Below are 27037 nucleotides of genomic sequence, written 5' to 3' on the forward strand. Positions count from 1 at the left end.
GAGTGGCTGGAGAGCAGCCAGGTAGAGAGGGACCTGGGGGTGCTGGTTGATGGTAGGCTGAACATGGGCCAGCAGTGTGCCCAGGCAGCCAAGAAGGCCAATGGCATCCTGGCCTGCATCAGGAACAGTGTGGCCAGCAGGAGCAGGGAGGTCATTCTGCCCCTGTACACTGCACTGGTTAGGCCACACCTCAAGTACTGTGTCCAGTTCTGGGCTCCTCAGTTTAGGAAGGAGGTTGACTTGCTGGAGCATGTCCAGAGAAGGGCAACGAAGTTGGTGAGGGGCTTGGAACACAGCCCTGTGAGGAGAGGCTGAGGGAGCTGGGGTTGCTTAGCCTGGAGAAGAGGAGACTCAGGGGTGACCTTATTGCTGTCTACAACTACCTGAAGGGAGGTTGTAGCCAGGTGGGGGTTGGTCTCTTCTCCCAGGCAGCCAGTACCAGAACAAGAGGACACAGTCTCAGGCTGCACCACGGGAGGTTTAGGCTGGATGTTAGGAAGAAATTCCACACAGAGAGAGTGATTGCCCATTGGAATGGGCTGCCTGGGGAGGTGGTGGAGTCGCCATCATTGGAGGTGTTCAGGAGGAGACTTGATGGGGTGCTTGGTGCCATGGGTTAGTTATTTAGGTGGTGTTGGATTGGTTGATGGGTTGGACACGATGATCTTGAAGGTCTCTTCCAACCTGGTGTATTCTATGTATTCTATGTATCCCTATAATAATGATAATAATAATTGATTCAAGGATAATGATAATAATAATGGCAATAACAACAACATTAGCAGCAACAGCAATAAAAACATTAACTTCATTGCATTTTAATTCTTGTTATTATTGTTGTTTTTGATGCTGCTATTGTTATTGTTGTTATTATTATTGTATTTTGATTAGCATTGTGTTTTTATTATTGCTGTTAATATTATATCCCTTATTATTGTTGCTGCTATTGTAATGATCGTTATTGCTATTGTTACCATTGCTATTATTATTGCTATTATTAGTAGTAGCAGTATTATTATCATCATAATCATCATTATTATCATTTATGACTATTTTGCTTCTCAGCATCTGGATTTTGAAAGCAAGATGCTGTACACCTTGAAAGTGGAAGCAACCAACACTCATCCTGACCCTCGTTTCCTTCGGCTGGGGCCCTTCAAAGACACAGCTTTGGTCAAAATCTCTGTGGAAGACGCAGATGAACCCCCAGTGTTCAGCAGACCATGGTACTTAATGGAGGTAGATGAGGATGCCAAGGAAGGAAGCATCATTGGGCATGTGGTAGCCCAGGATCCGGATGTAGCAAACAATGCAATAAAGTAAGTCACTGCACGGCATAAAAGATCTTAGACCTGGGTCAAGTCTCATGACCATCAGCTGTCATTATCTCCAGGGGCAAACCCAGCGTTGTGTTTACTATGCAACAAAGCTGGGGAAGGGTCTGGAGCACAGCCCTGTGAGGAGAGGCTGAGGGAGCTGGGGTTGCTTACCCTGGAGAAGAGGAGGCTCAAGGGAGACCTTCTTGCTCTCTACAGCTCCCTGAAGGGATGTTGTAGCCAGGTGGGGGTTGGTCTCTTCTTCCAGGCAACTAGCAACAGAACAGAAGACACAGTCTCAAGCTGCACCAGGGGAGGTTTAGGCTGGATGTTAGGTAGAAGTTCTTTCCAGAAAGAGGGACTGGCCCTTGGAATGTGCTGCCCTGGGAGGTGGTGGAGTCACCATCACTGGAAGTGTTTAAGAGGAGCCTGGATGAGGCGCTTGGTGCCAAGGTTTAGTTAATTAGATGGTGTTGGGTGACTGGTTGGACTTGATGAGCTCAAAGGTCTTTTCCAACCTGGTTAATTCTAATTCTAATTCTAATTCTAATTCTAATTCTAATTCTAATTCTAATCCTAATCCTAATTCTAATCCTAATTCTAATCCTAATTCTAATCCTAATCCTAATTCTAATAAGGGAATCTGATACCTGCATTTCTGAATGAACCTCTTAGGTCCTCTGGCAGCATAGCTGGAGGTGGAATGTGTGAAAGGAGGAAAAAAAAGATAATGGTTTTAAATAAACTATGTATAAAATCTCATTTTAAGCTGTTAGTGACTGGTAACTATTAGACTAATTAAAAGCACACCTGTAAATCTATTTTCTTTCTTGCTGGAAGAGAACAAAGCAAAAGCAAGTGTCATAAAATCAGATTTCAGTTAAATTTCTCTTAGCAACCAGTCTAATTTTTTTTTTCCCCATAAAATAGGTATAAAATCTCCATTTAACCTGAGAGTGACTGATTACTCCTAGACTAATTAAAAGCACACCTGTAAATCATTTTATTTTTCCTTGCTGGAAAAGAACAAAGCAAAAGTCATAATGTAAGACTTTCAATAAAGGTAACCTGATTGACTAATTAAAAGCACACCTGTAAATCATTTTCCTGCTTGCTGGAAAAAGAACAAAGCAAGAGAAAGTGTCATAAAGTAAGATTTTAATCAAGTTCATCTTAGCAACCAGCCTAATTTTGGGGGGGTGGGGGGGTAATAAGCTATGTGTAATATCTCAATTTAACCTGCTAGTGACTGGTGACTCCTAGACTAATTAAAAGCACAGCTGTAAATCAATTATTTTCTTGCTGGAAAGAGAACAAAGCAAAAGCCAATGCCATAAAATAAGATTTGAGTTAAATTCCTCTTATCAACCAGTCTAATTTTTCCCCCCATAAAATAGGAATAAAATCTCAGTTTAACCTGCTAGTCACTGAGAACTCCTAGACTAATTAATAGCATACCTGTAAATCATTGTTTATTCTTGCTGGAAAAGAGTAAAGCAAAAGCAAAAGTCATAATGTAAGGCTTTTAATAAATGCAGCCTGATAGACTAATTAAAAAGCACACCTGTAAATGAAGTGGCTTTTTCTCGCTGGAAAGAGAACAAAGCAAAAGCCAATGTCATAAAAATTAAGATTGAAGCTGGATTCATCTTAGCAACCAGCCTAATTCTTTTTTTTTCCCCATAAAATAGGTAAAAAATCTCAATTTAACCTGCTAGTGACTGGTGACTTTGGTGACATTGGTGCAGGCCAATGGCACCCTGGCCTGCATCAGGAGCAGGGTGGCCAGCAGGAGCAGGGAAGTCATTCTGCCCTGTGCTCAGCACTGGTTAGGCCACACCTTGAGTCCTGTGTCCAGTTCTGGGCTCCTCAATTTAAGAAGGTTGTGTCCAGAGAAGAACAACAAAGCTGGGGATGGGTCTGGAGCACAGCCCTGTGAGGAAAGGCTGAGGGAGCTGGGAGTGTTTAGCCTGAAAAGAGGAGGCTCAGGGGAGACCTTCTTGCTCTCTACAGCTACATGAAAGGAGGTTGTAGCCAGGTGGGGGTTGGTCTCTTCTCCCAGGCAACCTGTGACAGAACAAGAGGACACAGTCTCAAGCTGCACCAGGGAAGGTTTAGGCTGGATGTTGGGAAGAAGTTCTTCCCAGAAAGAGAGATGGGCCATGGGAATGTGCTGCCCAGGGAGGTGGTGGAGTCACCATCACTGGAGGTATTCAGGAAAAGCTTGGATGTGGCACTTGGAGCCATGCTTTAGTTGTCAGGAGGTGTTAGGTATTAGGTAATAGGTTGGACTTGATGATCTTTGAGGTATTTTCCAGCCTGGTTGATTCTATGATTCTAATTAAAATCACACCTGTAAATCAAGCTTTTTCTTGCTGGAAAAGAACAAAGCAAAAGCTAGTGGCATAAAGTAGACTGAAGGAGCTGGGGGCTGTTTAGTGTGAAAAAGAGGAGGCTGAGGGGAGACCGCATCACTGTCTACAACTACCTGAAAGAGGCTCTGGAGAGGCTGCTGGTGGTCTCTTCTCACTGCTAATTAGTGACAGAACAAGAGGGAATGGCCTCAAGCTGTGACTGGGTAGGTTTAGACTGGACACAAAGAAGACTTTTTTCATGGAAGGAGTGGTCAGGGATTGGAATGTGCTGCCCAGGGAGGTGGTAGAGTAATCAACCCTGTCTGTGTTTCAGGGTGGTTTGGATGTGGTGCTTGGGGCTATGGTTTAGGGCTGAGCCTTGTAGAGAGGTGTTCTGGGTTGGACTCGGTGATGCTGAGGGTCTGCTCCAGCCTGAAGGCTTCTGTGATGCTGTGTGAAAATTAGCAAACTTTTAGAGCCCAGCTGGACTGGAGAGTGTAAGAGGACAGAGTGATGCTCAGCTGTACTGTGTCTTGACAGATATTCTGTGGATCGCCACACTGACCTTGACAGAATATTCAACATCTACTCAGGAAATGGATCCTTATTCCTCTCCAAGCCTCTTGACCGGGAAGAAACTCCCTGGCACAACATCACTGTCATAGCGACTGAGATCAGTAAGTTGGACCTTATTTACCTCTGAAGAGCTTTAGAACTGAGGAAACTCTGCAGCACCTCTAATTCCCCTCTTAGCCTTCTCAAGGCCCCATGTCATCAATACAGCAGATCCAAGGGTTCAGGGATCTCACATCTATTGAAAAAAAAACCCCAGAAAATCCCAAACAGCCCCAAAATTTCCTCAGTTACCTAACTCTTGGAAAGGACTTCTGGCAAACAAAAGCACAGACAACCTCAGCAAGACTCAAGAGGAAAAGGACTGCTGTAAGATCTTCACCAGCCTGGAAAGAGCAGACCTGCAGTCTGCTTCTGCCACTACATTTCATGAATGTAGGCTGGGGACAGAGAGTCTGGAGAGCAGCCAGGCAGAAAGGGGCCTGGGGGTGCTGGTAGATAGCAGGGTGAACATGAGCCAGCAGTGTGCCCAGGTAGCCAATGGCATCCTGGCCTGTATCAGGAATAGCATGGCCAAGCAGGACAAGGGAGATTATTCTGCCCTGTACTCAGCAGTGGTCAGGCCATGTCTTGAGTACTGTGTCCAGTTCTGGGCTCCTCAAATCAAGAGAGATGTTCAGGCACTGGAACATGTCCGGAGAAGGGTGATAAGACTGGGGAGGAATATGGAACACAAGCCCTGTGAGGAAAGGCTGAGGGAGCTGGGGTTGTTTAGCTTGGAGAAGAGGAGGCTCAGGGGAGACCTTCTTGCTCTCTACAACTACCTGAAGGGAGGTTGTAGCCAGGTGGGGGTTGGGCTCTTCTCCCAGGCAAACAGCTCGAGAACAAGAGGACACAGTCTCAGGCTGCAGCAGGGGAGGTTTAGGCTGGAGGTGAGGAAGCAATTCTACACAGAGAGTGATTGTACATTAGAAAGGGCTGCCTGGGGAGGTGGTGGAGTCACCATCATTGGAAGTATTTTGGAGGAGACTTGATAGGGTGCTTGGTTGCATGGTTTAGTAGATTAGGTGGTGTTGGATAATAGCTTGGACACGATGATCTTGAAGGTCTCTTCCAACCTGGTCTGGTCTATTCTATCCTATCCTATCCTATCCTATCCTATCCTATCCTATCCTATCCTATCCTATCCTATCCTATCCTATCCCATTCCATTCCAGGGAAATGACCATATCAAATGTCTATTGGCAAAAAGGAGATATATATATATTAGATAATTTTTATATACATACATCTATAATGTAATATATATATATTAGATAATTTGAAGTCCTTTCCCAGACTGTAAACCTTTGTACTGAAATACAAATCATTTTCTTGTTTCAGATAATCCTAAGCAAAGCAGCCAGATCCCTGTCTTCATTCGGATTTTAGACATCAATGATCATGCACCAGAATTTGCCAAATACTATGAAACCTTTGTTTGTGAAAATGCAAAAGCAGGACAGGTAATCAAATCCTTATCTTACTGAAGAACTGCTTATGAAACTACCCTGGAACGCCAGCAGGAGGACTTCAACTGGTGTTGATTTGAACACCTACAAATAAACTCAGCCCCTTTATTCCCTACATTCTACAGAGATGATGATGGTTCTTTCAAAAAACTGAAAGTTGGAGATAGGAGGTTCAGGATTTTACCTTAGCATGGTAAAACAGAATAGCAGAGAGAGGCCAGGATGAAGCCCTAAACTCAGGTTTGTCATTGTGTGTCACTAGTTTTGTGCTGAAATCACCCAAACAATGCTGGCTGGATTTACAGAAACTGTGTGGCAGCGATCATAGAATCAGAGAATTGTCAGGGTTGGAAGGGACCTCATGGATCAGCCAGTTCCAACCCTCCTGCCATGGCCAGGGATAGATAGATAGGATAGATAGATAGATAGATAGATAGATAGATAGATAGATAGATAGATAAGACACAATAAAGGAGAAAATACAGTGGATTGCCAGTCCTGCAGAACTCTGGAAGAGAGCAGGAAAAGGAAATTCAAATTATGTTTTATGAATAATTCAACAGATAAAGATAGATAGATAGATAGATAGATAGATAGATAGATAAATAGATAGATATAGACACAGATATATAGATAGATGGATAGATAGATAGATGGATAGATAGATAGATAGATATGTAGATAGATAGACAGATGGATAGATATAGACATAGATAGATAGATAGATAGATATAGACACAGATATATATATAATAGATATATAGATAGATATAGACATAGATAGATATAGACACAGATAGATAGACAAATAGATAGATATAGATATAGATATAGATATAGATATATAGATATAGATATAAGACACAATAAAGGGGGGAAATACAGTGGATTGCTGGAGTTTGCATTCAGTTTCATTTATTTGCCAGTCCTGCAGAGAGATAGAGATAGAGATAGATAGATATAAGACACAATAAAAGGGGGAAATACAGTGGATTGCTGGAGTTTGCATTCAATTCATTTATTTGCCAGTCCTGCAGAACTCTAGAAGAGAGCAGGAAAAGGAAGTTCAAATGATGTTTTATGAGTAATTTAACAGATATAGATAAATAGAGAGATAGATAGATAGATAATGTAGATAGATAATGTAGATAGATGGATAGATATACACATAGATAGATAGATAGATAGATAGATAGATAGATAGGTAGATTTGTAGATAGAGAGATAGATATAGATTTAAGACACAATAAAGGGGGGAAATACAGTGGATTGCTGGAGTTTGCATTCAATTCATTTATTTGCCAGTCCTGCAGTCCTGCAGAACTCCAGAGGAGAGCAGGAAATGGAAGTTCAAAAGACGTTTTATGAATAAATTAAGATACAGACATAGACATAGATACAATAAGACACAATAAAGGGGGGAAATACATTGGATTGCTGGAGTTTGCATTCAGTTCATTGATTTGCCAGTCCTTGCAGCTAATACTGGAATTTAGGTAAGTGACCTGGAAAGAGGGAGGATACTTTGAGTGAAATCACTTGGATTTGAAGAACTGCTTGACCATTATTTTAATTCCTTGGCAAGAAAGTCCTGCTATTTCTGGGTGCAAATTGCAGGAAGAGAGGAATGTGCACGTGGAAGTCAGTGGAAGGAATTGTAATATCAGAAATTGGTTTAAACTACATTTTGAGTCAGATTTTTTTTTTTAAGCTAAGGAAGGGGAAGGAATTATCAGAACAAATGAAAAAGGACATTTCAAAGTAACTGAGGCTGGTGGTCAGAGCATTGTATCTTAACCACTGACATAGATTTCCACGTGAGATGCAACTGAAGCCCTATAGAACGAGCAAAAATTCCCTGAACTTCTGGTTATTGTGCTTTCCCAGCTTCATTTTATGTTCTATAAGCTGATTTTTTTCCAGGTGCAATACGTTCAGATCATGCTAGTCATCAGTTTCAAACAGCTGGCATATGACCTAAATTCTGTCTGTGCAGAAATAAAACCTCCACAGAATCTCTTTGCATAATATGAAGTGGAGACAAACCAACCCTAAAACCTGTGTCAAATCACAGAAACAGAGAATTGTCAGGGTTGGAAAGGGACCTCAAGGATCATCTAGTTCCAACCCCCCTGCCATGGGCAGGGACACCTCACACTGCAGCAGGTTGCTCACAGCCACATCCAGCCTGGCCTTCAAAACCTCCAGGGTTTTACGAGGCTTCCACCACCTCCCTGGGCAACCTGTGCCAGGCTCTCACTACCCTCATGGGGAACAACTTCTTCTTGATGTCTATTCTAAATCTCCCCTCCTCTAGCTTGCATCCATTCCCCCCAGTCCTATCACTCCCTGACGCCCTATAAAGTCCCTCCTCAGCTTACTTGTAGCCCCCTTCAGATACTGGAAGGCCACAGTTAGGTCTCCTCGGAGCCTTCTCTTCTCCAGACTGAACCACCCCAACCCTCAGCCTGTCTTCATAGGAGAGGAACTCCAACCCTTTGATCATCTCTGGACTCATTCCATCATGTCCAGATTTTGACTGATAGCAAAGTGAGTCATGTGCTTTAATCGTGTACCACAGTATCACAGCACATTAGAGGTTGGAAGGGACCTCAAGAGGTCATCAGATCCAACCCACCCTGCCAAAGTGTAGCACAAAGAAAAGTTCCAAAGCTTAGAAATCAGAATTTCACTGCAGTTAATGATGTGTCATTTGAGCAACCAGCAAACACAGATTTTTGCCATATCTTGGATCAACCCAGGCATGCTGCTTATCAACTTTCTTAACCCAATTTCCATCTAGTTCTTGATGGAATATCCATTAACATGTAAAATCCCATTTACTTCTCTGTGGCATTCTGAGCTGCTCTAAGCACAGGGATGACAGGCTGCTATTCAGAACTCCCTGACACCCAGGGTGCCAACACAATTCCAGGAATTATTTCCCCTAATTGGCAAAAATGCACAAAAAATCCCAGAATCACAGAATGTTAAAGGTTGGGAGGGACCTCCAGAGATCATTCACTCCAACCCCCCCTGCCAAAACCAGTATCACCCAGGGTAGTCCACATAGGAATGCATCAAAATGGGGTTTGAGTGTCTCCAGAGAAGGAGACTACACAACCTCTCTGGACAGCCTGTTCCAGGGCTCTGCCACCATCACTGTAAAGAAGTTTTTCCTCATGTTGAGGTGAAACCTTCTGTATTCAAGTTAGTCTCCATTGGTCCTTGTGTTATTAGTGTGCACCACCTAAATGAGCTTGGCCCCCTCTACTTGCCACCCCTCACATATTGATAGACATTGATCAGATCCCCTCTCAGCCTTCTCCAGACAAAACATCCCCAGGGCTCTCAGTCTCTCTTCACAGGGGAGATGTTCTAGTCCCCTAATGATTCTTGTGGCTCTTCAGCAGAGCCCAACATCCAAAAATATTTGAAAGGCATTTTGCAGCAAGTGTTGCCTCAGAAGAAAAAAGAGATTCAGAGCATGGAATGGTCTGGAAGGGACCTTAAAGATCAGCTTTCTTCTTAATATCCAGATAGAATAGAATAGAATAGAATAGAATAGAATAGAATAGAATAGAATAGAATTGAATTGAATTGACCAGGTTGGAAAAGATCTTTGAGATCATCGAGTCCAACCTATCACTCAACACCATCTAATCAACTCAACCATGGCACCAAGTGCCTCATCCAGGCTGTTTTTAAACACCTCCAGGGATGGTGACTCCACCACCTCCCTGGGCAGCACATCCCAATGGCCAATCTCTCTTGCTGGGAAGAAGAACTTCTTCCTAACACCCAGCCTAAACCTCCCCTGGCACAGCTTGAAACTGTGTCCTCCTGTTCTGTTGGTGGTTGCCTGGGAGAAGAGACCAAACCCCACCTGGCTACAACCTCCCTTCAGGCAGTTGTGGACAGCAATAGATGAGAGGGACTGGATTAAATCTCGAGGAGGGGAGATTTAAATTGGAGATGAGGAAGAAAATCTTTTCAGTGAGAGTAGTGAGACACTGAGAAGAGGAGGGAGGTTGTGGCTGCCCCCTCCCTGTAGTTGTTCAAGGCCAGGTTGGACAAGGCAGGGTCTAGAGGAAGGTCTCCCTGTCCATGGCAGGGGGGGTGGAACTAGATGATCTTTAAGGTGCCTTCCACCCCAAACCATTTGTTGATCCTGTGATTTTAGAGGCCACCTGCAGCAGCTGCCTTATTAGAATCATTGCTGCTTCTCGACGTACCACAGCAGTGCTTCTGCATCTGGTGCATGTTGAAGGAGAGTCAGACTGAGAAGATAAATACATATAGTTGATTGTTTTTTAATTGGGCCCTGCTATTAATCACACCACGCTGTACATCTCAGCTGCACCAGGAATTAGTCAGAATGATCAAATATCGCTCTCTGCCGCTAAGGGACATTACTCATTCTCCACACCAGCAGATGCTGGAGGCTGCGTTCAGGGTGGTTTTCAGATAGCCTTAGGAGGGTCAGAGGAAAGAAAATCCCTCAGTCACTCCTCCTCCCCTACTGCTTTTTTGTTGTTGTTGTTGTTTCCAAACAGCAATGATATGGCTGGGGAGAAACATTATCACCAGAGGTGCGGCTGTGTTCATTAGGAGGCTGGAGCTGTTTTGTCACCGTGCAAGCCCTGTTCCACTGGCTAACACAGAGGCTAGAGAGAAAAACACAATGCAGCTTCCTTCTCAGACAATTTAGAAATCCCTAATCCCTTAATGGCATGCTGGAGCCCCAGGGACTGCTGCAGGGAAGGCTCTGATACGAGTTCTCTCATGCCCTTGTCACGAAAATTAATTGGGTCTTTTCTGCTGGATTAGAGGATGAGTCCTCGCCATGGAAACCAGGAATGTTTGTTCTGTTTAACAGAACAATTTGCTGGTAACAATTTGGCTAATTTCAACACCTCTCAATAATAATATTTAAGGCAATAAACCTGGCCTCCTATTACCTACACCGAGGCAATATTCTTTCCTGCCATTCAGGGGCTCTCAGACATCAGAACACAGGAAGGGTTTGCTTCTGATTCTGAGAGCTAGTAGATTTTTCTCTTCATTACTCTCCATCCCCCACATCCCTTTATTTTTTTTAGATGAAGCAGGAGGAGATCACATTTTTCATGTGGCCCTTGCTAACTATCAGTCACAAGCTGTTTGTGTATTGCAGCTGCCTCCTCTAGGAGGCTTGGGATGGGGAGAGACTCATGCTAACAGCCTGTCTCTCTTTTGAAGTAGGAATTGGGAGTTCAAGGCAGAATCTTCCAACATCTGATAAGCATTCAGTCCTGCTTTAAAACTGCCAACATGCTTGTGGAACAGAGCCAAGACCTGAACAACCAAACTGCTTTGCCTTACCAGACATGAAGCTTTCCTAAGAGGCAGGCATTTTAGAACATTTCTTAAGGCATAAAGAATAGAATAGAATAGAATAGAATAGAATAGAATAGAATAGAATAGAATAGAATAGAATAGAATAGAATAGAATAGAATAGAATAAACCAGGAGTATAAATAATCAGGTTGGAAAAGACCTTTGAGATCTTCGAGTCCAACCTATCACCCAACACCATCTAATCAACTCAACCATGGCACCAAGTACCTCACCCAGGCTCTTCCTAAACACCTCCACTGATGGTGACTCCACCACTTCCCCGGGTAGCACATTCCAATGGCCAATCTCTCTTGCTGGGAAGAACTTCTTCCTAACATCCAGCCTAAACCTCCCCTGGCACAGCTTGAGGCTGTGTCCTCTTGTTCCAGTGCTGGTTGCCTGGGAGAAGAGATCAACCCCCTCCTGGCTACAACCTCCCTGCAGGGAGTTGGAGAGAGCAAGAAGGTCTCCCCTGAGCCTCCTCTTCTGCAGGCTAAGCAACCCCAGCTCCCTCAGCCTCTCCTCACAGGGCTGTGCTCCAGACCCCTCCCCAGCTTTGTTACCCTGCTCTGGACACCTTCCAGCAAGTCAAAATCTTTCCTAAACTGAGGAGCCCAGAACTGGACACAGGACTCAAGGTGTGGCCTAACCAGTGCTGAGCACAGGGCACAATGACTTCCCTGCTCCTGCTGGCTGCACTGATCCGGATACAGGCCAGGATGCCATTGGCCTTCTTGGCCACCTGGGCACACTGCTCGTTCATGTTCAGCCAACTGTCAACCAGTACCCCCAGGTCCCTCTCTGCCTGGCTGCTCTCCAGCCACTCCGACCCCAGCCTGTAGCACTGCCTGGGGTTGTTGTGGCCAATGTATAGAACCCAGCACTTAGATGTGTTGAATCTCAAAGTATCAAAATCAAAACCGTGCACACCTGATGGAAGCTGCTTTGTGCACCAGCATCACACAGGTGTATAGGCTAGAAGTGTGCCTCAACTGAGTGATCACTCAAGACACAAAATTCAAAGAGGTGCACCCACAGGCAGCTGGATTGAGTTGATTTTGAGACGCTTCTATGTGCTTGACACAGATGAACTGTAGCAGTACTTAATTCCTGAAGAAAATTAGCCATTCCAAATTCTTCTACAAAATCTTCATCCCACTGCTCTTTAGCATGGAGAGGAGGAGCCTGAGGGGTGATCTCACTCCTGTTGATAAAGATATGCAGGGTGAGTTCCAGGCTCTGCTGGGTGATGCCCAATGACAGCACAAGGGGCAATGGATGGCAGTTGAGGCATAGGAAGTTCCATGGAAACATCAGGAAACCTTTTTTTTCACTGTGAGGGTGATGGAGCACTGGAACAGGCTGCCCAGAGGGGTTGTGGTGTCTTCTTCTCTGGAGATATTCAAGACCCACCCAGATGCATTCCTCAGGGCCTTGCCCTAAGTGATCCTGCTCTAGCAGAGGGGTTGGACTGGATGAACTCTTGAGATCCCTTCCAGCCCCTAACATCCTGTGATTCTGTGATTAATACATTCAAGACTACTTAGTGATTGGCCCTACCAGATTGTACAGGCAGGAAAAGGGAAAAGATAAATACAGCCCAGGAAAGCCAAAAAGTTTCATTTCCACCATTCCCCCCCCAGCATTTACACACTGCTACCTTCTGATGCTTGTCAAATACCAGAGTCTCTCTCACAACTTTTCCATGGTTTATTGTGGGCAAAGTGGTGAGACCTTGCCAGATTCCTTGAGATACTCTTTTTTGGGGCAGCAAAAAACAAGTTTAGTAAATTTAAGAATGACAAAGCCAGCACTGCAAGACACAGAATTTGTTTTGTTCTCTACCTTCACCACCTCAGAAAAAAACACCAACCCAAAAAAAAAAAACCCCTCCAAACAACAGCAAAGTGTCTCAAGCATTCCTTTTTCATGTCCCTAGGGGTATTTTTTTTAAGTCTTATCTTGGAAGCAGCTGAAAGGAGATAAATGACATCTGAGAAATGTCTCTGTTCAGGTTTAACTAAGAGCATAATATAACAAGAAGAGAAGCCCAAATGATGCCAGTGGGTTGAAAGCCTACTCTTCTGCATATCTGCAATCACACACCAGAAGCAACAAAATACAACAGCTGCTGCTGTATCTCTAACTTAACAGTGACTGTCTCCACTGGTCTTACTTCTAAGACTTGAAGTACAATTTTCATGCTGCATGACAATTGCATCCTTTTAAAACCTCAGACATGTGCTGGGTACAACAAGAGAGCAGCTTTAAATCCCTGGGAAAGTGACATTAGTAGAGAGTCACAGAGTCACTGTGCTTGGAAATGGCCTTCAAGATCATGGAATCACAGAATCAAAGTGTCATAGTCACAGAGTCATAGAATTATAGAGTCATAGAATCACAGAATCATAGACTCATAGATTCATAGGGTCATAGAATCATTGAGTCATAGAATCATAGAGTCACAGAATCACAAAGTCACAGAATCATTGACTTATAGAATCCTAGAGTCATAGAATCCTAGAGTCATAGAATCATAGAATCAGAGTCATAGAATTGTAGAATGGTCTGGGTTGGAAGGAACCTCCAAAGGTCATCCAGTCCAACCTCCTGTGCAATCAGCAAGGACATCTTCAGCTAGATCAGGTTGCCCAGAGTCCTGTGCAGCCTCACTCTGAATATCTCCAGGGATGGGGCCCCCAGCCACCTCACTTGGGTAACCTGTTCCAGTGTTCCACTGCCCTCATGGTGAAGAACTTGTTCCTAACATCCAATCTAGAACAGAACAGAACAGAATTGGAATGGAATGGAATGGAATGGAATTAACCAGGCTGGAAAAGACCTTCTAAATCTGCTCTTCTCTAGTTTGAAGCCATTGTCCCTTGTCCTATCACTGCAGACCTTTGCAAACAGTCTCTCTGCAGCCTTCTTGCAGTCCTCTTCAGGCACTAGAAGGCTGCCATTAGATCTCCCTGGAGCCTTCTCTTCTCCAGGCTGAACACCCCCAGCTCCCTCAGCCTGTCCTCATAGCAGAGGTGTTCCAAACCCTAATCATTCTCATGACCCTCCTCTGGCCCTGCTCCATCAGGTCCATGTCTTTCCTGTATTGAGGACTCCTGAGCAGGAGGCATTATCAAGCCATCATATTTATAATGAATTTTCAAAGAAGGAATTTGGAGAAAAAGGGTTGGGAAATACCTCTCAGCAACCACAGATATTCTGCTGTTTTGCTGTTTGCTGTCTTGCAGCCACTCTGTGTGCCCAAAATTTTGGTTTCATAGAATCACAGAATCAACCAGGTTGGAAAAGACCTCAGAGATCATCTAGTCCAACCTATTACCCAATGAAACCACAAGTGCCACATCCAATCCTTTATAGGACGGTGACTCCATGGTTTAGTTGATTCGGTGGTGTTGGATGATAGGTTGGACATGATGATCTCGAAGGTCTCTTCCAACCTGGTTAATTCTATTCTATTCTATTCCAATACTACCCCCCTGGGCAGCATATTCCAATGGCCAATTACTCTTTCTGGGAAGAACTTTCTCCTTTTGTGGATAGAAATTTGTAACCTGAAAGCAGATTGCATGCTGCCCACCCAGAGCCCTCCTCTTGTTCAGATTTCTCCAGAGAGCCTTTCGAGAATCTGTCCACAGTATGTCTCTGTACTTTTAAAGTGTGTACCCTGGAGCTAATGTGCAGCTCTGCTTTATTGCCATGCCATGCCAAGTCAGCACAGGCTGAAAAGTCTGTCTGAAAAAGTGGCTAGCTGGTGCTGATCTCTGTGCTGTTAAAAATGCATTACAAGCTTAATGCTTGCTTTAATGGCTCCTCTATTCCTTTCAGAGGCAGTCTCAAGGCTGAACCTGCAACTCAAGTCTCTCCATATCCACACATGCAATCTCAGAAAGAGTAAGGGCATGCTCTGAAGTGCTAAAGGACTGTTGTTGCTTCAGAATGCCCTCAACTTGCTTTTAGTCACTTTCTGCCTTTAAAATAGCTTCAAGAAAACTGGACAGCAGGCTGCAACTAGGGATGTACCAGACATGTGTAAGAGATCTGTTACTAGGCAGCCTATTCATCTCCAATTACCTTTTCTGAGATGAGCCTGAATAGTGATAAAATAGCCTGACATGAACTACAATCACTGTTTTTATTCTGGTATGAGTCATGGCCTTAAAACCACAGGATCCAGGTGAAAAGAACACCTCAGAAAACAGTATTATAGTTGAGCTATTCCATGGGAAAAACAAACAACCAACCCCAACCAAATGACCTCTCTGGGCAGCCTGCTCCAGGGCTCCATCACCCTCACTGCAAAGAAATTTCTCCTCGTGTTGAGGTGAAATCATCTATATTCAAGCTTGAAGCTCTTGTTTCTTGTCCTATTACTGTGCACCACTGAAAAGAGCTTGGCCCCCTCCACTTGACACCCACCCCTCACATATTGATAGACATTGATCAGATCCCCTCTCAGCCTTCTCTTCTCCAGACTAAGCAGCCCCAGGGCTCTCAGTCTCTCTTCACAGGGGAGATGCTGAAGTCTCCTAATCATCCTTGTGGCTCTCCCTTGGATTCTCTCCAGCAGGTCTCTGTCTCTCTTGAACCAGGGAGCCCTAAACTGGCCGCAGGATTGCAGCTGTGGCCTCACAAGGGCAGAGTGTACCTCATAAACCTGACAGCTCCAGAGATCCTTCCCTAATCTCCTGTTGACCATAACTCAATGTGCTCAACTGACAGCTGTCTACCTAAAAATTTAAACAACAACAATAATAATAATGCTAATAATGATAATGATGATGATAATAATAATTAATAAATAAAAAGAACAATTATTAAATAATAAATGAAAAATAATAAATTATTATAAAGAAAGTATAATATATAATATATAACGATATTATATATTAAATAGTTATCTATTATATAAATACATCATCTTATTATTAATAATAATATTATATAATCGATTATTATTATTATCATTATCATTATCATTATTATTATTGCTACTATTTCCTTCTACCTTTTCATCATGTGGAAAATGCCACTTGGCTGAGATCCTTTCCCATTGTTCTTTTATCCTTCCCTCTCTCCTGATGGAACAACAGTTGGTTCTCAATTTATGCAGCCAATAGTTAGAGCAGGTAATAAGGTGGTTGGTTGCCTTCCCCCCCACCCCCCGTTTAGCCTTCCCCTCAAGAGTAAGTTTTCAACCTAATTAGTTTCCTCTATGCCTGGCACAATTGTCCTCCATGTGATTTGCACTTGAAGGGAATCAAATGCAGATCCTGCAAGCATCCCACTGATTACATCTCAAAGAGCCCCAAGCTACTTAACTGCAGTTTCTGGTAGCTACTCTATCAGGATATTTTCTCCTTGAGCTTTTCAGCAAGCAGTTGAACAAATATTATCCCTCATTCCAATTCTCTTTCCTTCTCTCTGGTACTTTTACACTTCTCCTGTCTTTTCAACCTTGTGAAAACATGAGAGGAACATTTTCTCCTTTCAATGTGGTAGTTTAGTCCTATCAAGAGCCCTTTACTTCTGGTAGCTATATTGCATTTTCATATTCAGGGCTTCAAAACTCAAATCAAGCATCCTCTGGTCTCCTCTGTGTTGCCACTCTCAAAGGAAGATTATGGCAAACAGAAAAGCAACAGGACACTGAAAACATATTAGCACACTCAGAGCCTCAGCAACGTACAGAACAGGCTACTGTGCCATAAGCAGGGACTTGGCTAAGCTGGGAAAGAGAGAAATATAACAACATTATGAATAAATAAATAAATTAAAGAGCAATGATCATCAGATGCTTTAAAAGTGAAGAGAACTGAGTATTTAGTTATTATTCTAATCACACTTGGCAAAACAGCATAATCCTGCCTTCAGCAGGGTCACATCCTCTCGTACAAGGCTGGTGTACATAAATTACCTTTCAAGTTCACAGCATCACAGGGTGTGAGGGGTTGGAAGGGACCTCTGAAGATCGTCAAGTCCAACCCCTCTGCCCAAGCAGGACCATGGAATCTAGCACAGGTCACACAGGAACACATCCAGGCGGGGCTTGAAAGTCCCCAGAAAAGGAGACTCCACAGCCTCTCTGGGCAGCCTGCTCCAGGGCTCTGTGACCCTCACAGTGAAGAAGTTCCTCCTCATGTTGAGGTGGAACCTCCTGTGCTGTAGTTTGTATCCATTACCCCAAGTTCTTTGTTATGCCTCAAAAACAGAAGGAAAATTACATCAAAAAATCTTGGGGTAGCTTTAGAAGGAGCTGCTGGGAAGCCAATGAACCACACTCAGACTTCTTTACTGTTTATTTGCCTGTAACAACTTGATATTAGAATCACAGAATTGTTAGGATTGGAAGGGACCTCAAGGATCATCCAGTTCCAACCCCCCTGCCATGGGCAGGGACACCTCACACTCCAGCAGGTTGCTCACAGCCACATCCAGCCTGGCCTTCAAAACCTCCAGGGATGAGGCTTCTAGTCATAGGAGTGACTGTAGGGATTCTAACTCTGGAGACTAACCCCAGCTCTGAGGGAATGAGGGAGGTTGGTCTCATTAGCTTGAAGAAGAGTCTGAGGGGTGACCTCATTTATGTTGATAAAGACCTGCATGGCAGTGTCAGGAGGACAGAGCCAGGCTCTGCTCAGGGATGTCCAATGACAGGACAGAATCTTATTAGCACAGAATTAACCAGGTTGGTTAAGACCTCAGAGAACATCAAGTCCAACCTATCACCCAACACCACGTAATCAACAAAACCATGGCACCAAGTGCCTCATCCAGGCTCTTCTTAAACACCTCCAGTGATGATGACTCCACCACCTCCCTGGGCAGCACATTCTAATGGCCAATTCTCCCTTTCTGGGAAGAACTTCTTACTAACATCCAGCCTGACCCTCCCCTGACACAGCTTGAGACTGTGTCTTCTTGTTCTGGTGCTGGTTGCCTGGGAGAAGAGACCAACCCCCACCTGGCTACAACCTCCCTTCAGGTAGTCGTAGATGGCAAGAAGGTCTCCCCTGAGCCTCCTCTTCTCCAGACCAAGCAATCCCAGCTCCCTCACTCACTCCTCATAGAGCTGTGCTCCAAACCCCTCACCAGCTTTGGTAGGAACAAATGGGCCAAAGACTGGCGCAGTACAGCACTGGCAGCACCAGATTCCTGACTGATACAGCAAGAAGAACATTTTATTTTTGGTAGCCCTGTGATCATGCTTGCCTAACACACTGCTCCATCCTGAGAGGTGCTAAATGTCCTTCAAAAATGAACTGTGTCCCTCCAGCTGATGCTCAGAGGAAGCACAGAAGCGAAAGGCATTTCTCACTTGATGGCTGCAAAGCTTGAAAATCCTCTCAGTGTTACTTGTCAATTACTGTATTTTATTTTATTTTTTCTTGAAGGAGTCATGCTGTACTTTCCCTGGAAATATCAGAAAAGCAGTCTGCAGAGTCAGGCTTTGATAATGAATGGCTTTGATGTCTGTGGGGTTTCGAGACGCCCTACACGCCGCAGCCGCTTGAAAAGCTCGCGGCAGTCATTGGCTCCTTCAAGGCTTTGAAAGAAACAAATCTGACTGCTGAGCTCTTCCTGCCTCTAAGTTTAGGTGTCGTAGGAAATTGCTCCTAGTTAGCTGCAGCATCCTCAGTGGAAACTTACTCCCATTCTCTTTCTGCCAAGCTTTGTCATCTTGTGATTGAATTCAAACACGTCCTTGCAAGCCAAGGTGCAGCGTAGGTCACCCTCCAGTGTGATAACCACTAGGAAGTGCAAAGGACATAGCAGTCAGTCATGTGGCTGGCTACAATTACTACAACCCATGCAACCTGGCACGGTGTGAGCTCTCACCAGTCCTTTCACAAACCACAGCTGCTCCCAGGCAGCTTTTACTTCTTTGGTCATGCAGCTCTTTTCCTCACAGAAAAGGGCTGGAAGGGACCTTGAAAGATCATCCAGAGCAGGATCACCCAGAGCAGATCACACAGGAACACATCCAGGCAGGTCTTGAATATCTCCAGAGAGGAAGACTCCACAACCCCCCTGGGCAGCCTGTGCCAGTGTTCTGTCACCCTCACAGGGAAATAATTCTTCCTCATATTTCCATGGAAATTCCTATGCCTCAACTTCCACCATTGTCCCCTGTCAATGGGCATCACCCAGCAGAGCCTGGTTCCTTGCTCTTGGCACTCACCCTTCACATCTTTATAAACATGAATGAGGTCACCCCTCAGGCTCCTCTTGTCCAAGCTGAAGTGCCTCAGCTCCCTCAGTCTGTCCACATGAGAAAGATATTCCACTCCCTTTATCATTTTTGTGTCTCTGTGCTGGACTCTTTCAAGCAGATCACTGAGGTCCTGCTTGAGCTGATGGGCCCAGGAGGACTGGACACAACATTCCAGATCTGGCCTCACTAGTGCAGAGCAGAGGGGGAGGAGAACCTCTCTCATCCTACTGACCACAGACCTTCTAATCCACCCCAGGATACCATTGGCCTCCTTGACCACAGGAGCTCATTGTTGGCTTATGGTCAACCTAGCCTCTATCAGGCTAGGAGCAGATAGGAAGAGACAAATTGCTAGCCTGTGTATGCCTACATATACATGAGAACACACCTTGCATGTTTTGGTGCAGCAGGAAAGCCTGTGTAATCCAAAAGCATTGCTGAAGCCTCTCCTTTTAAGCCTACTCTGACCCTCTGCTGGGCTCCCTCCAAGTTGAGTTGCCTTGCAGCTATAAAGCTCAACAGCCAGAGGGTTCAATTTAGGAGGGGGTAAAGCATCTCTTTTTATTATTTCAGGAGAACCAAGTGTCCTACCAGTGCAGCACTGTAATGCATAGCCAGGAGTAGATAAGGTGGACTGGGAGTTAGACCCAGTAAATAATTGGCTTACACAATGCTCTGTCTCATTGGTACATGGGGCCACAGCAGGTTTATGGCTTATTCAGAAGGGCAATTCTTTCTGTACAGCTGCAAGATACTGAATACAAATCAAGGCACATGGCTGGCCCCTGTGTCATCTTCCATTATGCATTTAAACAATAAACCAACAATTTTCTTACTCTAAACTCTCCTGCATCTGTGTGGGGAATGTTTGGCTTAGAACATCACTTTCTGTCTTCATAGAATCACAGAACTGTTAGGGTTGGAAGGGACCTCAAGGATCATCCAGTTCTAACCCCCCTGCCATGGGCAGGGACACCTCACACTCCAGCAGGTTGCTCACAGCCACATCCAGCCTGGCCTTAAATACCTCCAGAATGAGGCCTCTACCACCTTCAGACAGAGGCTGATTGCATTTTTACTCAACATGAAAAGCAGAGACCTTGATTCAAACCCTCCTGCAATGCTCTCTTCTTTACAGCTGATCCAGACTGTGAGTGCAGTTGACAGAGACGAGCCCCCACGAGGACACAGGTTTTTCTTTGAGCTGGTGCCAGAATTTGCTGTTCAGCCAAACTTCTCCATCGTGGACAACAAAGGTAACTCCTGACCAGCCCCACCCCCTTCCACACACCTCCAGGCCAAAGAAAACTTCATCCAGCAGCACTTCTTTGTTCTACTTATCCCGTTCTAGATAACACAGCAGGAGTTCTGACCAGAAGAAATGGATACAGCCGCAGCAAGACGAGCACCTACCTCCTGCCAATCATCATATTTGACAATGACTACCCCATCCAGAGCAGCACTGGCACCCTGACCATCCGAGTGTGTGCCTGTGACAGCCATGGGAACATGCAGTCCTGCAATGCTGAGGCCTTGTTCCTCCCTGCTGGCCTCAGCACGGGGGCACTGGTGGCCATTCTCCTCTGCATCATTATTCTGCTAGGTAAGTACCCACAATAGAATAGCATAGCATAGCATAGCAGGGCATAGCATAGCAGAGCACAGCATAGCATAGAATAGAATAGAATAGAATAGACCAGATTGGAAAAGACCTTCAAGATCATCAAGTCCAACCTATCACCCAGCACCATCTAATCAACTCAACCATGGCATTAAGCACCTCATCCAGGCTCTTTTTAAACACATCCAGGGATGGGGACTCCACCACCTCCCTGGGCAGCACATTCCAATGGACAATTACTCTTTCTGGGAAGAATTTATTCCTAACATCCAGCCTGAACCTCCCCTCACACAGCTTGAGGCTGTGTCCTCTTGTTCTGGTGCTTGTTGCCTGAGAGGAGAGACCAACCCCCACCTGGATACAACCTGCCTTCAGGGAGTTGTGGAGAGCAATAAGGTCTCCCCTGAGCCTCCTCCAGGCTAAGCACCCCCAGCTCCCTCAGCCTCTCCTCTCAGGGCTGTGCTCCAGACCCCTCCCCAGCTTTGTTGCCCTTCTCTGGACATCTTCCAGCAATTCAACATCTTCTTAAACTGAGGGCCTCAATGCCCTTCTTGGAGTGAGGGGCCGAAAACTGAACCCAGTACTCAAGGTGTGGCCTCTTCAATGCGAGGTGGAGGTGGAAAATGAGGCTATCAACACTATTTAGATTAAACACATTTGAGCACCCAGGGTAATTTTCTAGTTTGCAGGCTTGTTTGAGTAATATTTTATCTTCTAAACAGATCTTCATTTGGATTCAGTAATTTGAAGTCATATTCATGAAGCTGAGTGATAAGTTTCTCAGTGATTTAAAAAAAGAGAGAGATCAATTATGCTTGCTATTTCACCATTAATGATTTCTCATTTTTATACTCAGGAAACATTAAGCTCAAAAGCATAGAAGAGAAGCCTTCAATTGCTTGCAAAAATGGTAGTGAGTGCAGCTGATTAAATCAAATGTGAGCAGAGAACTTAGAATAGACTGGGTGGCTGGAGAGCAGAAACAGCAGAAAGGTGAGGTGATGTATGAAGGACTTAGAATAAAGGTCAGCTCATAGCTTTGTGATATGAGCATAAGGACTGCAGCTTGCATGTTTGGCTCCTTGCATTTCATTGCAGACAAACTCTGTGGAAAGCATCTTTCTCTTTCCACCTGTTCTAGTAAGCAGAGCTTGCCAAGAAGGAATCATAGAATTGTTAGGTTTGGAAGGGAACTCAAGGATCACCTAGTTATAACCCCCTGCCATGGGCAGGGACACCTCACACCACAGCAGGCTGCTCACAGCCACATCCAGCCTGGCCTTCAAAACCTCCAGGCAGGAGGCTTCCACCACCTCCCTGGGCAACCTGTGCCAGGCTCTCACCACCCTCATGGGAAACAACTTCTTCCTAACATCCAACCTGAATCTACCCATTTCTAGCTTTGTTCCATTCTCCCTGGTCCTATCACTCCCTGACACCCTCAAAAGTCCCTCCCCAGCTTTCTTGTAGCCCCCTGCAGACACTGGAAGGCCACAATTAGGTCTCCCCAGAGCCTTCTCTTCAGACTACATAGCCCCAACTCCCTCAGTCTGTCCTCAGAGCAGAGCAGCTCCAGCCCTCTGCTCATCCTTGTGGCCCTTCTCTGGACACCGTCCAGCACCTCCAGATCCTTCTTGTAATAGGGGCTCCAGAACTGAATGCAATACTCCAGGTGGGGTCTCAGCAGAGCAGAGTAGAGGGGGAGAATCCCCTGTCTCAACCTGCTGGCTATGCTTCTCTTGCTGCAGCCCAGGCTCTGCTTGGCTCTCTGGGCTGCAAGTGCTCACTGCTGGCTCCTGTTGAGCTTCTCCTCCACCAGCACCCCCAAGTCCTTTTCTTCAGGGCAGCTCTCCAGCCAGTCCCTGCCCAGCCTATATCAGTGCTTGGCATTGCCCCAAACCAGCTGCAGGACCTTGCACTTGGTCTTGTTGAACCTCCTGAGGTTGTCATGGGCTCAGCTCTGCAGCCTGTCCAGGTCCCTCTGGATGGATCCCTTCCCTCCAGCCTGTGTCTTGTGCACCACACAGCTTGGTGTCCGCAAGCTTGCTGAGGGTGAAATCAATGCCACTGTCCAACAAAGATGCTGAACAAGCCTGGTCCCAGTACTGATCCCTGAGGGCCTTCACTTTTCACTGGCCTCCACTTGGACATAGACCCAATGACAGCCACCCTTTTGGTGCAGTCATCAAGCCACTGAATGGTCCATCCATCCAACCCATACTGCAGTGGGAAGCAACAACCTTGCAGATCTATTCACCAGCACTTAAATCTTTCAGAGTAAAGTCTTTGTCCCTAAGGCTCAGCAAAAATGCTCAGCAACCACTGTTATACCTCACTGACAGAAGGTCTTGTTGGCCTCTCCTGGTTTTTGCAGCTACTGGACCTGGGGTCAGATTTTTGAGTTCATTTAAGCATTGAAATCCTAATGGAATCAATTGCACTTAGGCAGAAGAATGTATTTACAGATCTTAACTTCAGCCTTTCATCTCCCTCTGTTGAGGCTTATTTTCCAGTCAATCCTTACCTCTCCAAAAGGAGGAGTTATTCAGCTAACAATTCTTGAACTAGGGGAATCAAGCATTTGAAAAGAAATATTTAGTAGCAAAGATTGGATTTTGGTTCTTTCAGTCATTAAAGCAAAAGAAAGATAATAGTTTTTAGTACTATTGGTAGCTGATGATCTCCAGGTTCTTATTTTCAGAAGGACCTGTAGATTCCAATTTTCAGAAAGAGACCTGGGGCTACTGGTTGACAGTAGCTGAACATGAGCCAGCAGTGTGCCCAGGTGGCCAAGAAGGCCAATGGCATCCTGGCCTGTATCAGAAATAGTTTGGCCAGCAGGAGCAGGGAAGTCATTCTGCCCTGTGCTCAGGATTGGTTAGGTCACACCTTGAGTCCTGTGTCCAGTTCTGGGCTCCTCAGTTTAAGAAGGACATTGAGAGACTTGCAGATGTCCAGAGAAGGGCAATAAGGCTGGGGAGGGGTCTGGAGCACAGCCCTGTGAGGAGAGGCTGAGGGAGCTGGGGTTGCTTAGTCTGGAGGCTAAGAGGAGGCTCAGGGGAGACCTTATAGCTCTCTCCAACTCCCTGAAGGGAGGTTGTAGCCAGGTGGGGGTTGGTCTCTTCTCCCAGGCAACCAGCACCAGAACAAGAAGACACAGTCTCAAGCTGTGCCAGGGGAGGTGTAGGCTGGATGTTAGGAAGAAGTTCTTCATAGAAAGAGAGATTGGCCATTGGAATGTGCTGCCCAGGGAGGTGGTGGAGTCACTCTCCCTGGAGGTGTTTAAGAGGGGATTAGATGTGGCACTTGGAGCCATGGTTTAGTTAGTCATGAGGTATTAGGTTATTAGTTGTACTTGATGACCTCTGAGGTCTTTTCCAATCTGCTTGATTCTATGATTCTGTGAATACCTGGATCACAAGCTTTGAAGAAAGGGGATTGCTTTTGCTAAGGACATTCAACTACGCTAGATAGCATTTCCCTTAGTGACTGCCAGGAAGACAGTGCCTCACTAAATTAAAACATCCATAGTAGCATTTTATAGTTCAAGACTCTGCCTGCTGCTCAACTTCAGCTTAGAATCATAGAATCACAGAATCCTAGAATGGTCTGTGTTGGAAGGGGCCTCCAGAGATCATCCAGTCCTACCCACACTGCAGTCAGCAGGTGCTAAATCTGGTTGCCCAGAGTCCTATCCAGCCCCACTCTGAATATCTCCAGGGATGGGGCCCCAGCCCCCTCCCTGGGCAACCTTTTCCAGTGTTCCACTACCCTCATGGTGCAGAACTTGTTCCTAACATCTAATCTAAACCTGCTCTTCTCTAGTTTGAAGCCAGTACCCCTCGTCCTATCCCTGCAGGCCTTTGGATACAGTCTCTCTACAGCTTTCTTGTAGGCTCCCTTCATGTACTGAAAGGTTTCTATTAGGTGACCCTAGAGCTTCCTCTTCTCCAGGCTGAACACCCACAGCTCCCTCAGCCTGTCCTCATAACAGAGCTGCTCCAACCCCCTGATCATTTTCATGGGCCTCCTCTGGACCAGCTCCATGTCCTGCCTGTACTGAGGGCTCCAAACCTGTACACAGTACTCCAGGTGAGGGCAGTAAAGCAGCAAAACTTTATTGGTGATGTATTTCAGATATATCTTACTTTAATCACTGCTCCCATAGGCTTAATGAAAAATATCAAAAACACCACCATAAAATCAAAACATAAGTTTTGGCTGCTATAAAAACATTGACATTTTCCTTCTTAACTTCACAGAACCACAGGATGTGATTCACAGTGGTGAGAGCCTGGCACAGGTTGCCCAGGGAGGTGGTGGAAGCCTCATGCCTGGAGGCTTTGAAGGCCAGGCCTGATGTGGCTGTGAGCAACCTGCTGTAGTGAGAGGTGTCCCTGCCCATGGCAGGGGGGTTGGAACTGGCTGAGCCTTGAGGTCCCTTCCAACCCTGCCAATTCTATGATTCTGTGTTAGGTTTTATCTCTATTTTCACAATAAAAATCCCATCCCAGCCTTAATTTAATATGTTTTCCCCCCCTAGGTCAACAGATATGCTCATTTATTTAATTTCTAACTGCCTCTTAGAAAAAAATAATCATGTTTTAATTCCTCTTTTGTTTCCTTTCAGTATTAGTTGTCTTGTTTACAGCCCTCAAGAAGCAGAGGAAGAAAGAGCCTCTGATCATCTCAAAGGACGACGTTCGGGACAACATTGTGACCTACAACGATGAAGGGGGTGGGGAGGAAGACACCCAGGCTTTTGACATTGGCACTCTGAGGAACCCAGAAGCGAGGGAAGAAAGCAAGCTGCGGAGGGATGTCATCCCAGAGACCATCTTTCAGATAAGGAGGACTGCACCTCTGTGGGAGAACATCGACGTCCAGGATTTTATCCACAGAAGGTTAAAGGAGAACGATTCGGACCCAGCCGCCCCTCCTTATGATTCACTAGCAACCTATGCCTACGAAGGAAATGATTCCATAGCAAATTCCCTCAGCTCCCTGGAATCCCTCACCACAGAGGCTAACCAGGATTACGATTACCTCAGTGACTGGGGACCTCGGTTTAAGAAGCTAGCGGATATGTACGGTGGAGAGGACAGCGATCGAGACTGACGGACGTCCCCCCTAACCCGCTCCGTGTTCGTGGAATTCATGTCTATGTTGCCACATAAAGTGGCCTTACTCTCTCTCTCTCTCTCTTTCTCTCTCTCTTCTTTGGGAATTAAAAAGAAAATTAAACTATGAGAAATAGATGTTGTCTTAGTCACAAGTTTGCTTAATCGATAAGTCAGTGTGAATGAATAGGAATGATTTAAGACTTTCAGAAACCAGTAACTCGCCCTCTCTGCCTAGAAACCCCTGATGAAAGGGTTTTTTTTATCCACAAGGAAAACAGACAATAAAAGGCTTTTTGTGCCTTTAGTAAGGAGATGAAAACTTCCTTCCTTCCTTCCTTCCTTTGTTCTTTTTAACTGCTTTGCATTACCTTTCCTAGCAGCCGGGACAGCGTGCACCTCGCATTGTGACCCCAGTCTCATCCAAATATACTTTAAGGAGACAATAATTGCCAGTACTGTCATATTTATTGAGTTAGAGGACGCCTGTGTGTGGATTCATCATGATATTTTTATATCTGTATATTTATATTTTTGTATTTTTATTAAACAATAAATTAGCATTTCTACAAACACCGCTTGCCCACGTGCTTTGTTCAGCAGGGGGAACTGCCCAGCCTCTGGGAGCAGGGGAAGGTGCATAGGGTGCCTCGTGCCCTTGTTCACAAAGGGGCTTTCTGGAAGTCAAACCCCATAGAATACAGAAGCAACCAGGTTGGAAGAGGCCTCCGAGATCATCCAGTCCAACCTAGCACCCAGACCATGGCACTAAGTGCCTCGTCCAGGCTTTTCTTGAAGATCTCCAGGGATGTTGACTCCACCACCTCCCTGGGCAGCACATTCCAATGGCCAAGCTCTTTCTCTGTGAAGAACTTCTTCCTCAGCTCCAGCCTCAACCTCCCCTGCCACAGGTTGATACTGTGTCCTCTT

The 27037-nt window shown here is 45.3% G+C and overlaps 1 protein-coding gene across 1 annotated transcript in view; it reads left to right on the top strand.

Moving 5' to 3' along the window:
• Positions 1-26609, top strand: part of CDH9 (cadherin 9) — a 133333-nt gene extending 106724 nt beyond the window's left edge. The window contains exons 7-12 of the mRNA XM_009907619.2: positions 1066-1319; positions 4211-4347; positions 5627-5748; positions 20505-20622; positions 20718-20969; positions 25618-26609. Coding sequence (XP_009905921.2) covers positions 1066-1319; positions 4211-4347; positions 5627-5748; positions 20505-20622; positions 20718-20969; positions 25618-26105 — 1371 coding nt within the window. The 3' untranslated portion in view covers positions 26106-26609. The remainder of the gene's footprint in view (positions 1-1065; positions 1320-4210; positions 4348-5626; positions 5749-20504; positions 20623-20717; positions 20970-25617) is intronic.
• The last annotated feature ends 428 nt before the right edge of the window (positions 26610-27037 follow it).

This window comes from Dryobates pubescens, chromosome 9 (assembly GCF_014839835.1).
Source record: "Dryobates pubescens isolate bDryPub1 chromosome 9, bDryPub1.pri, whole genome shotgun sequence".
In the NCBI taxonomy this organism is placed as follows: Eukaryota; Metazoa; Chordata; class Aves; order Piciformes; family Picidae; genus Dryobates; species Dryobates pubescens.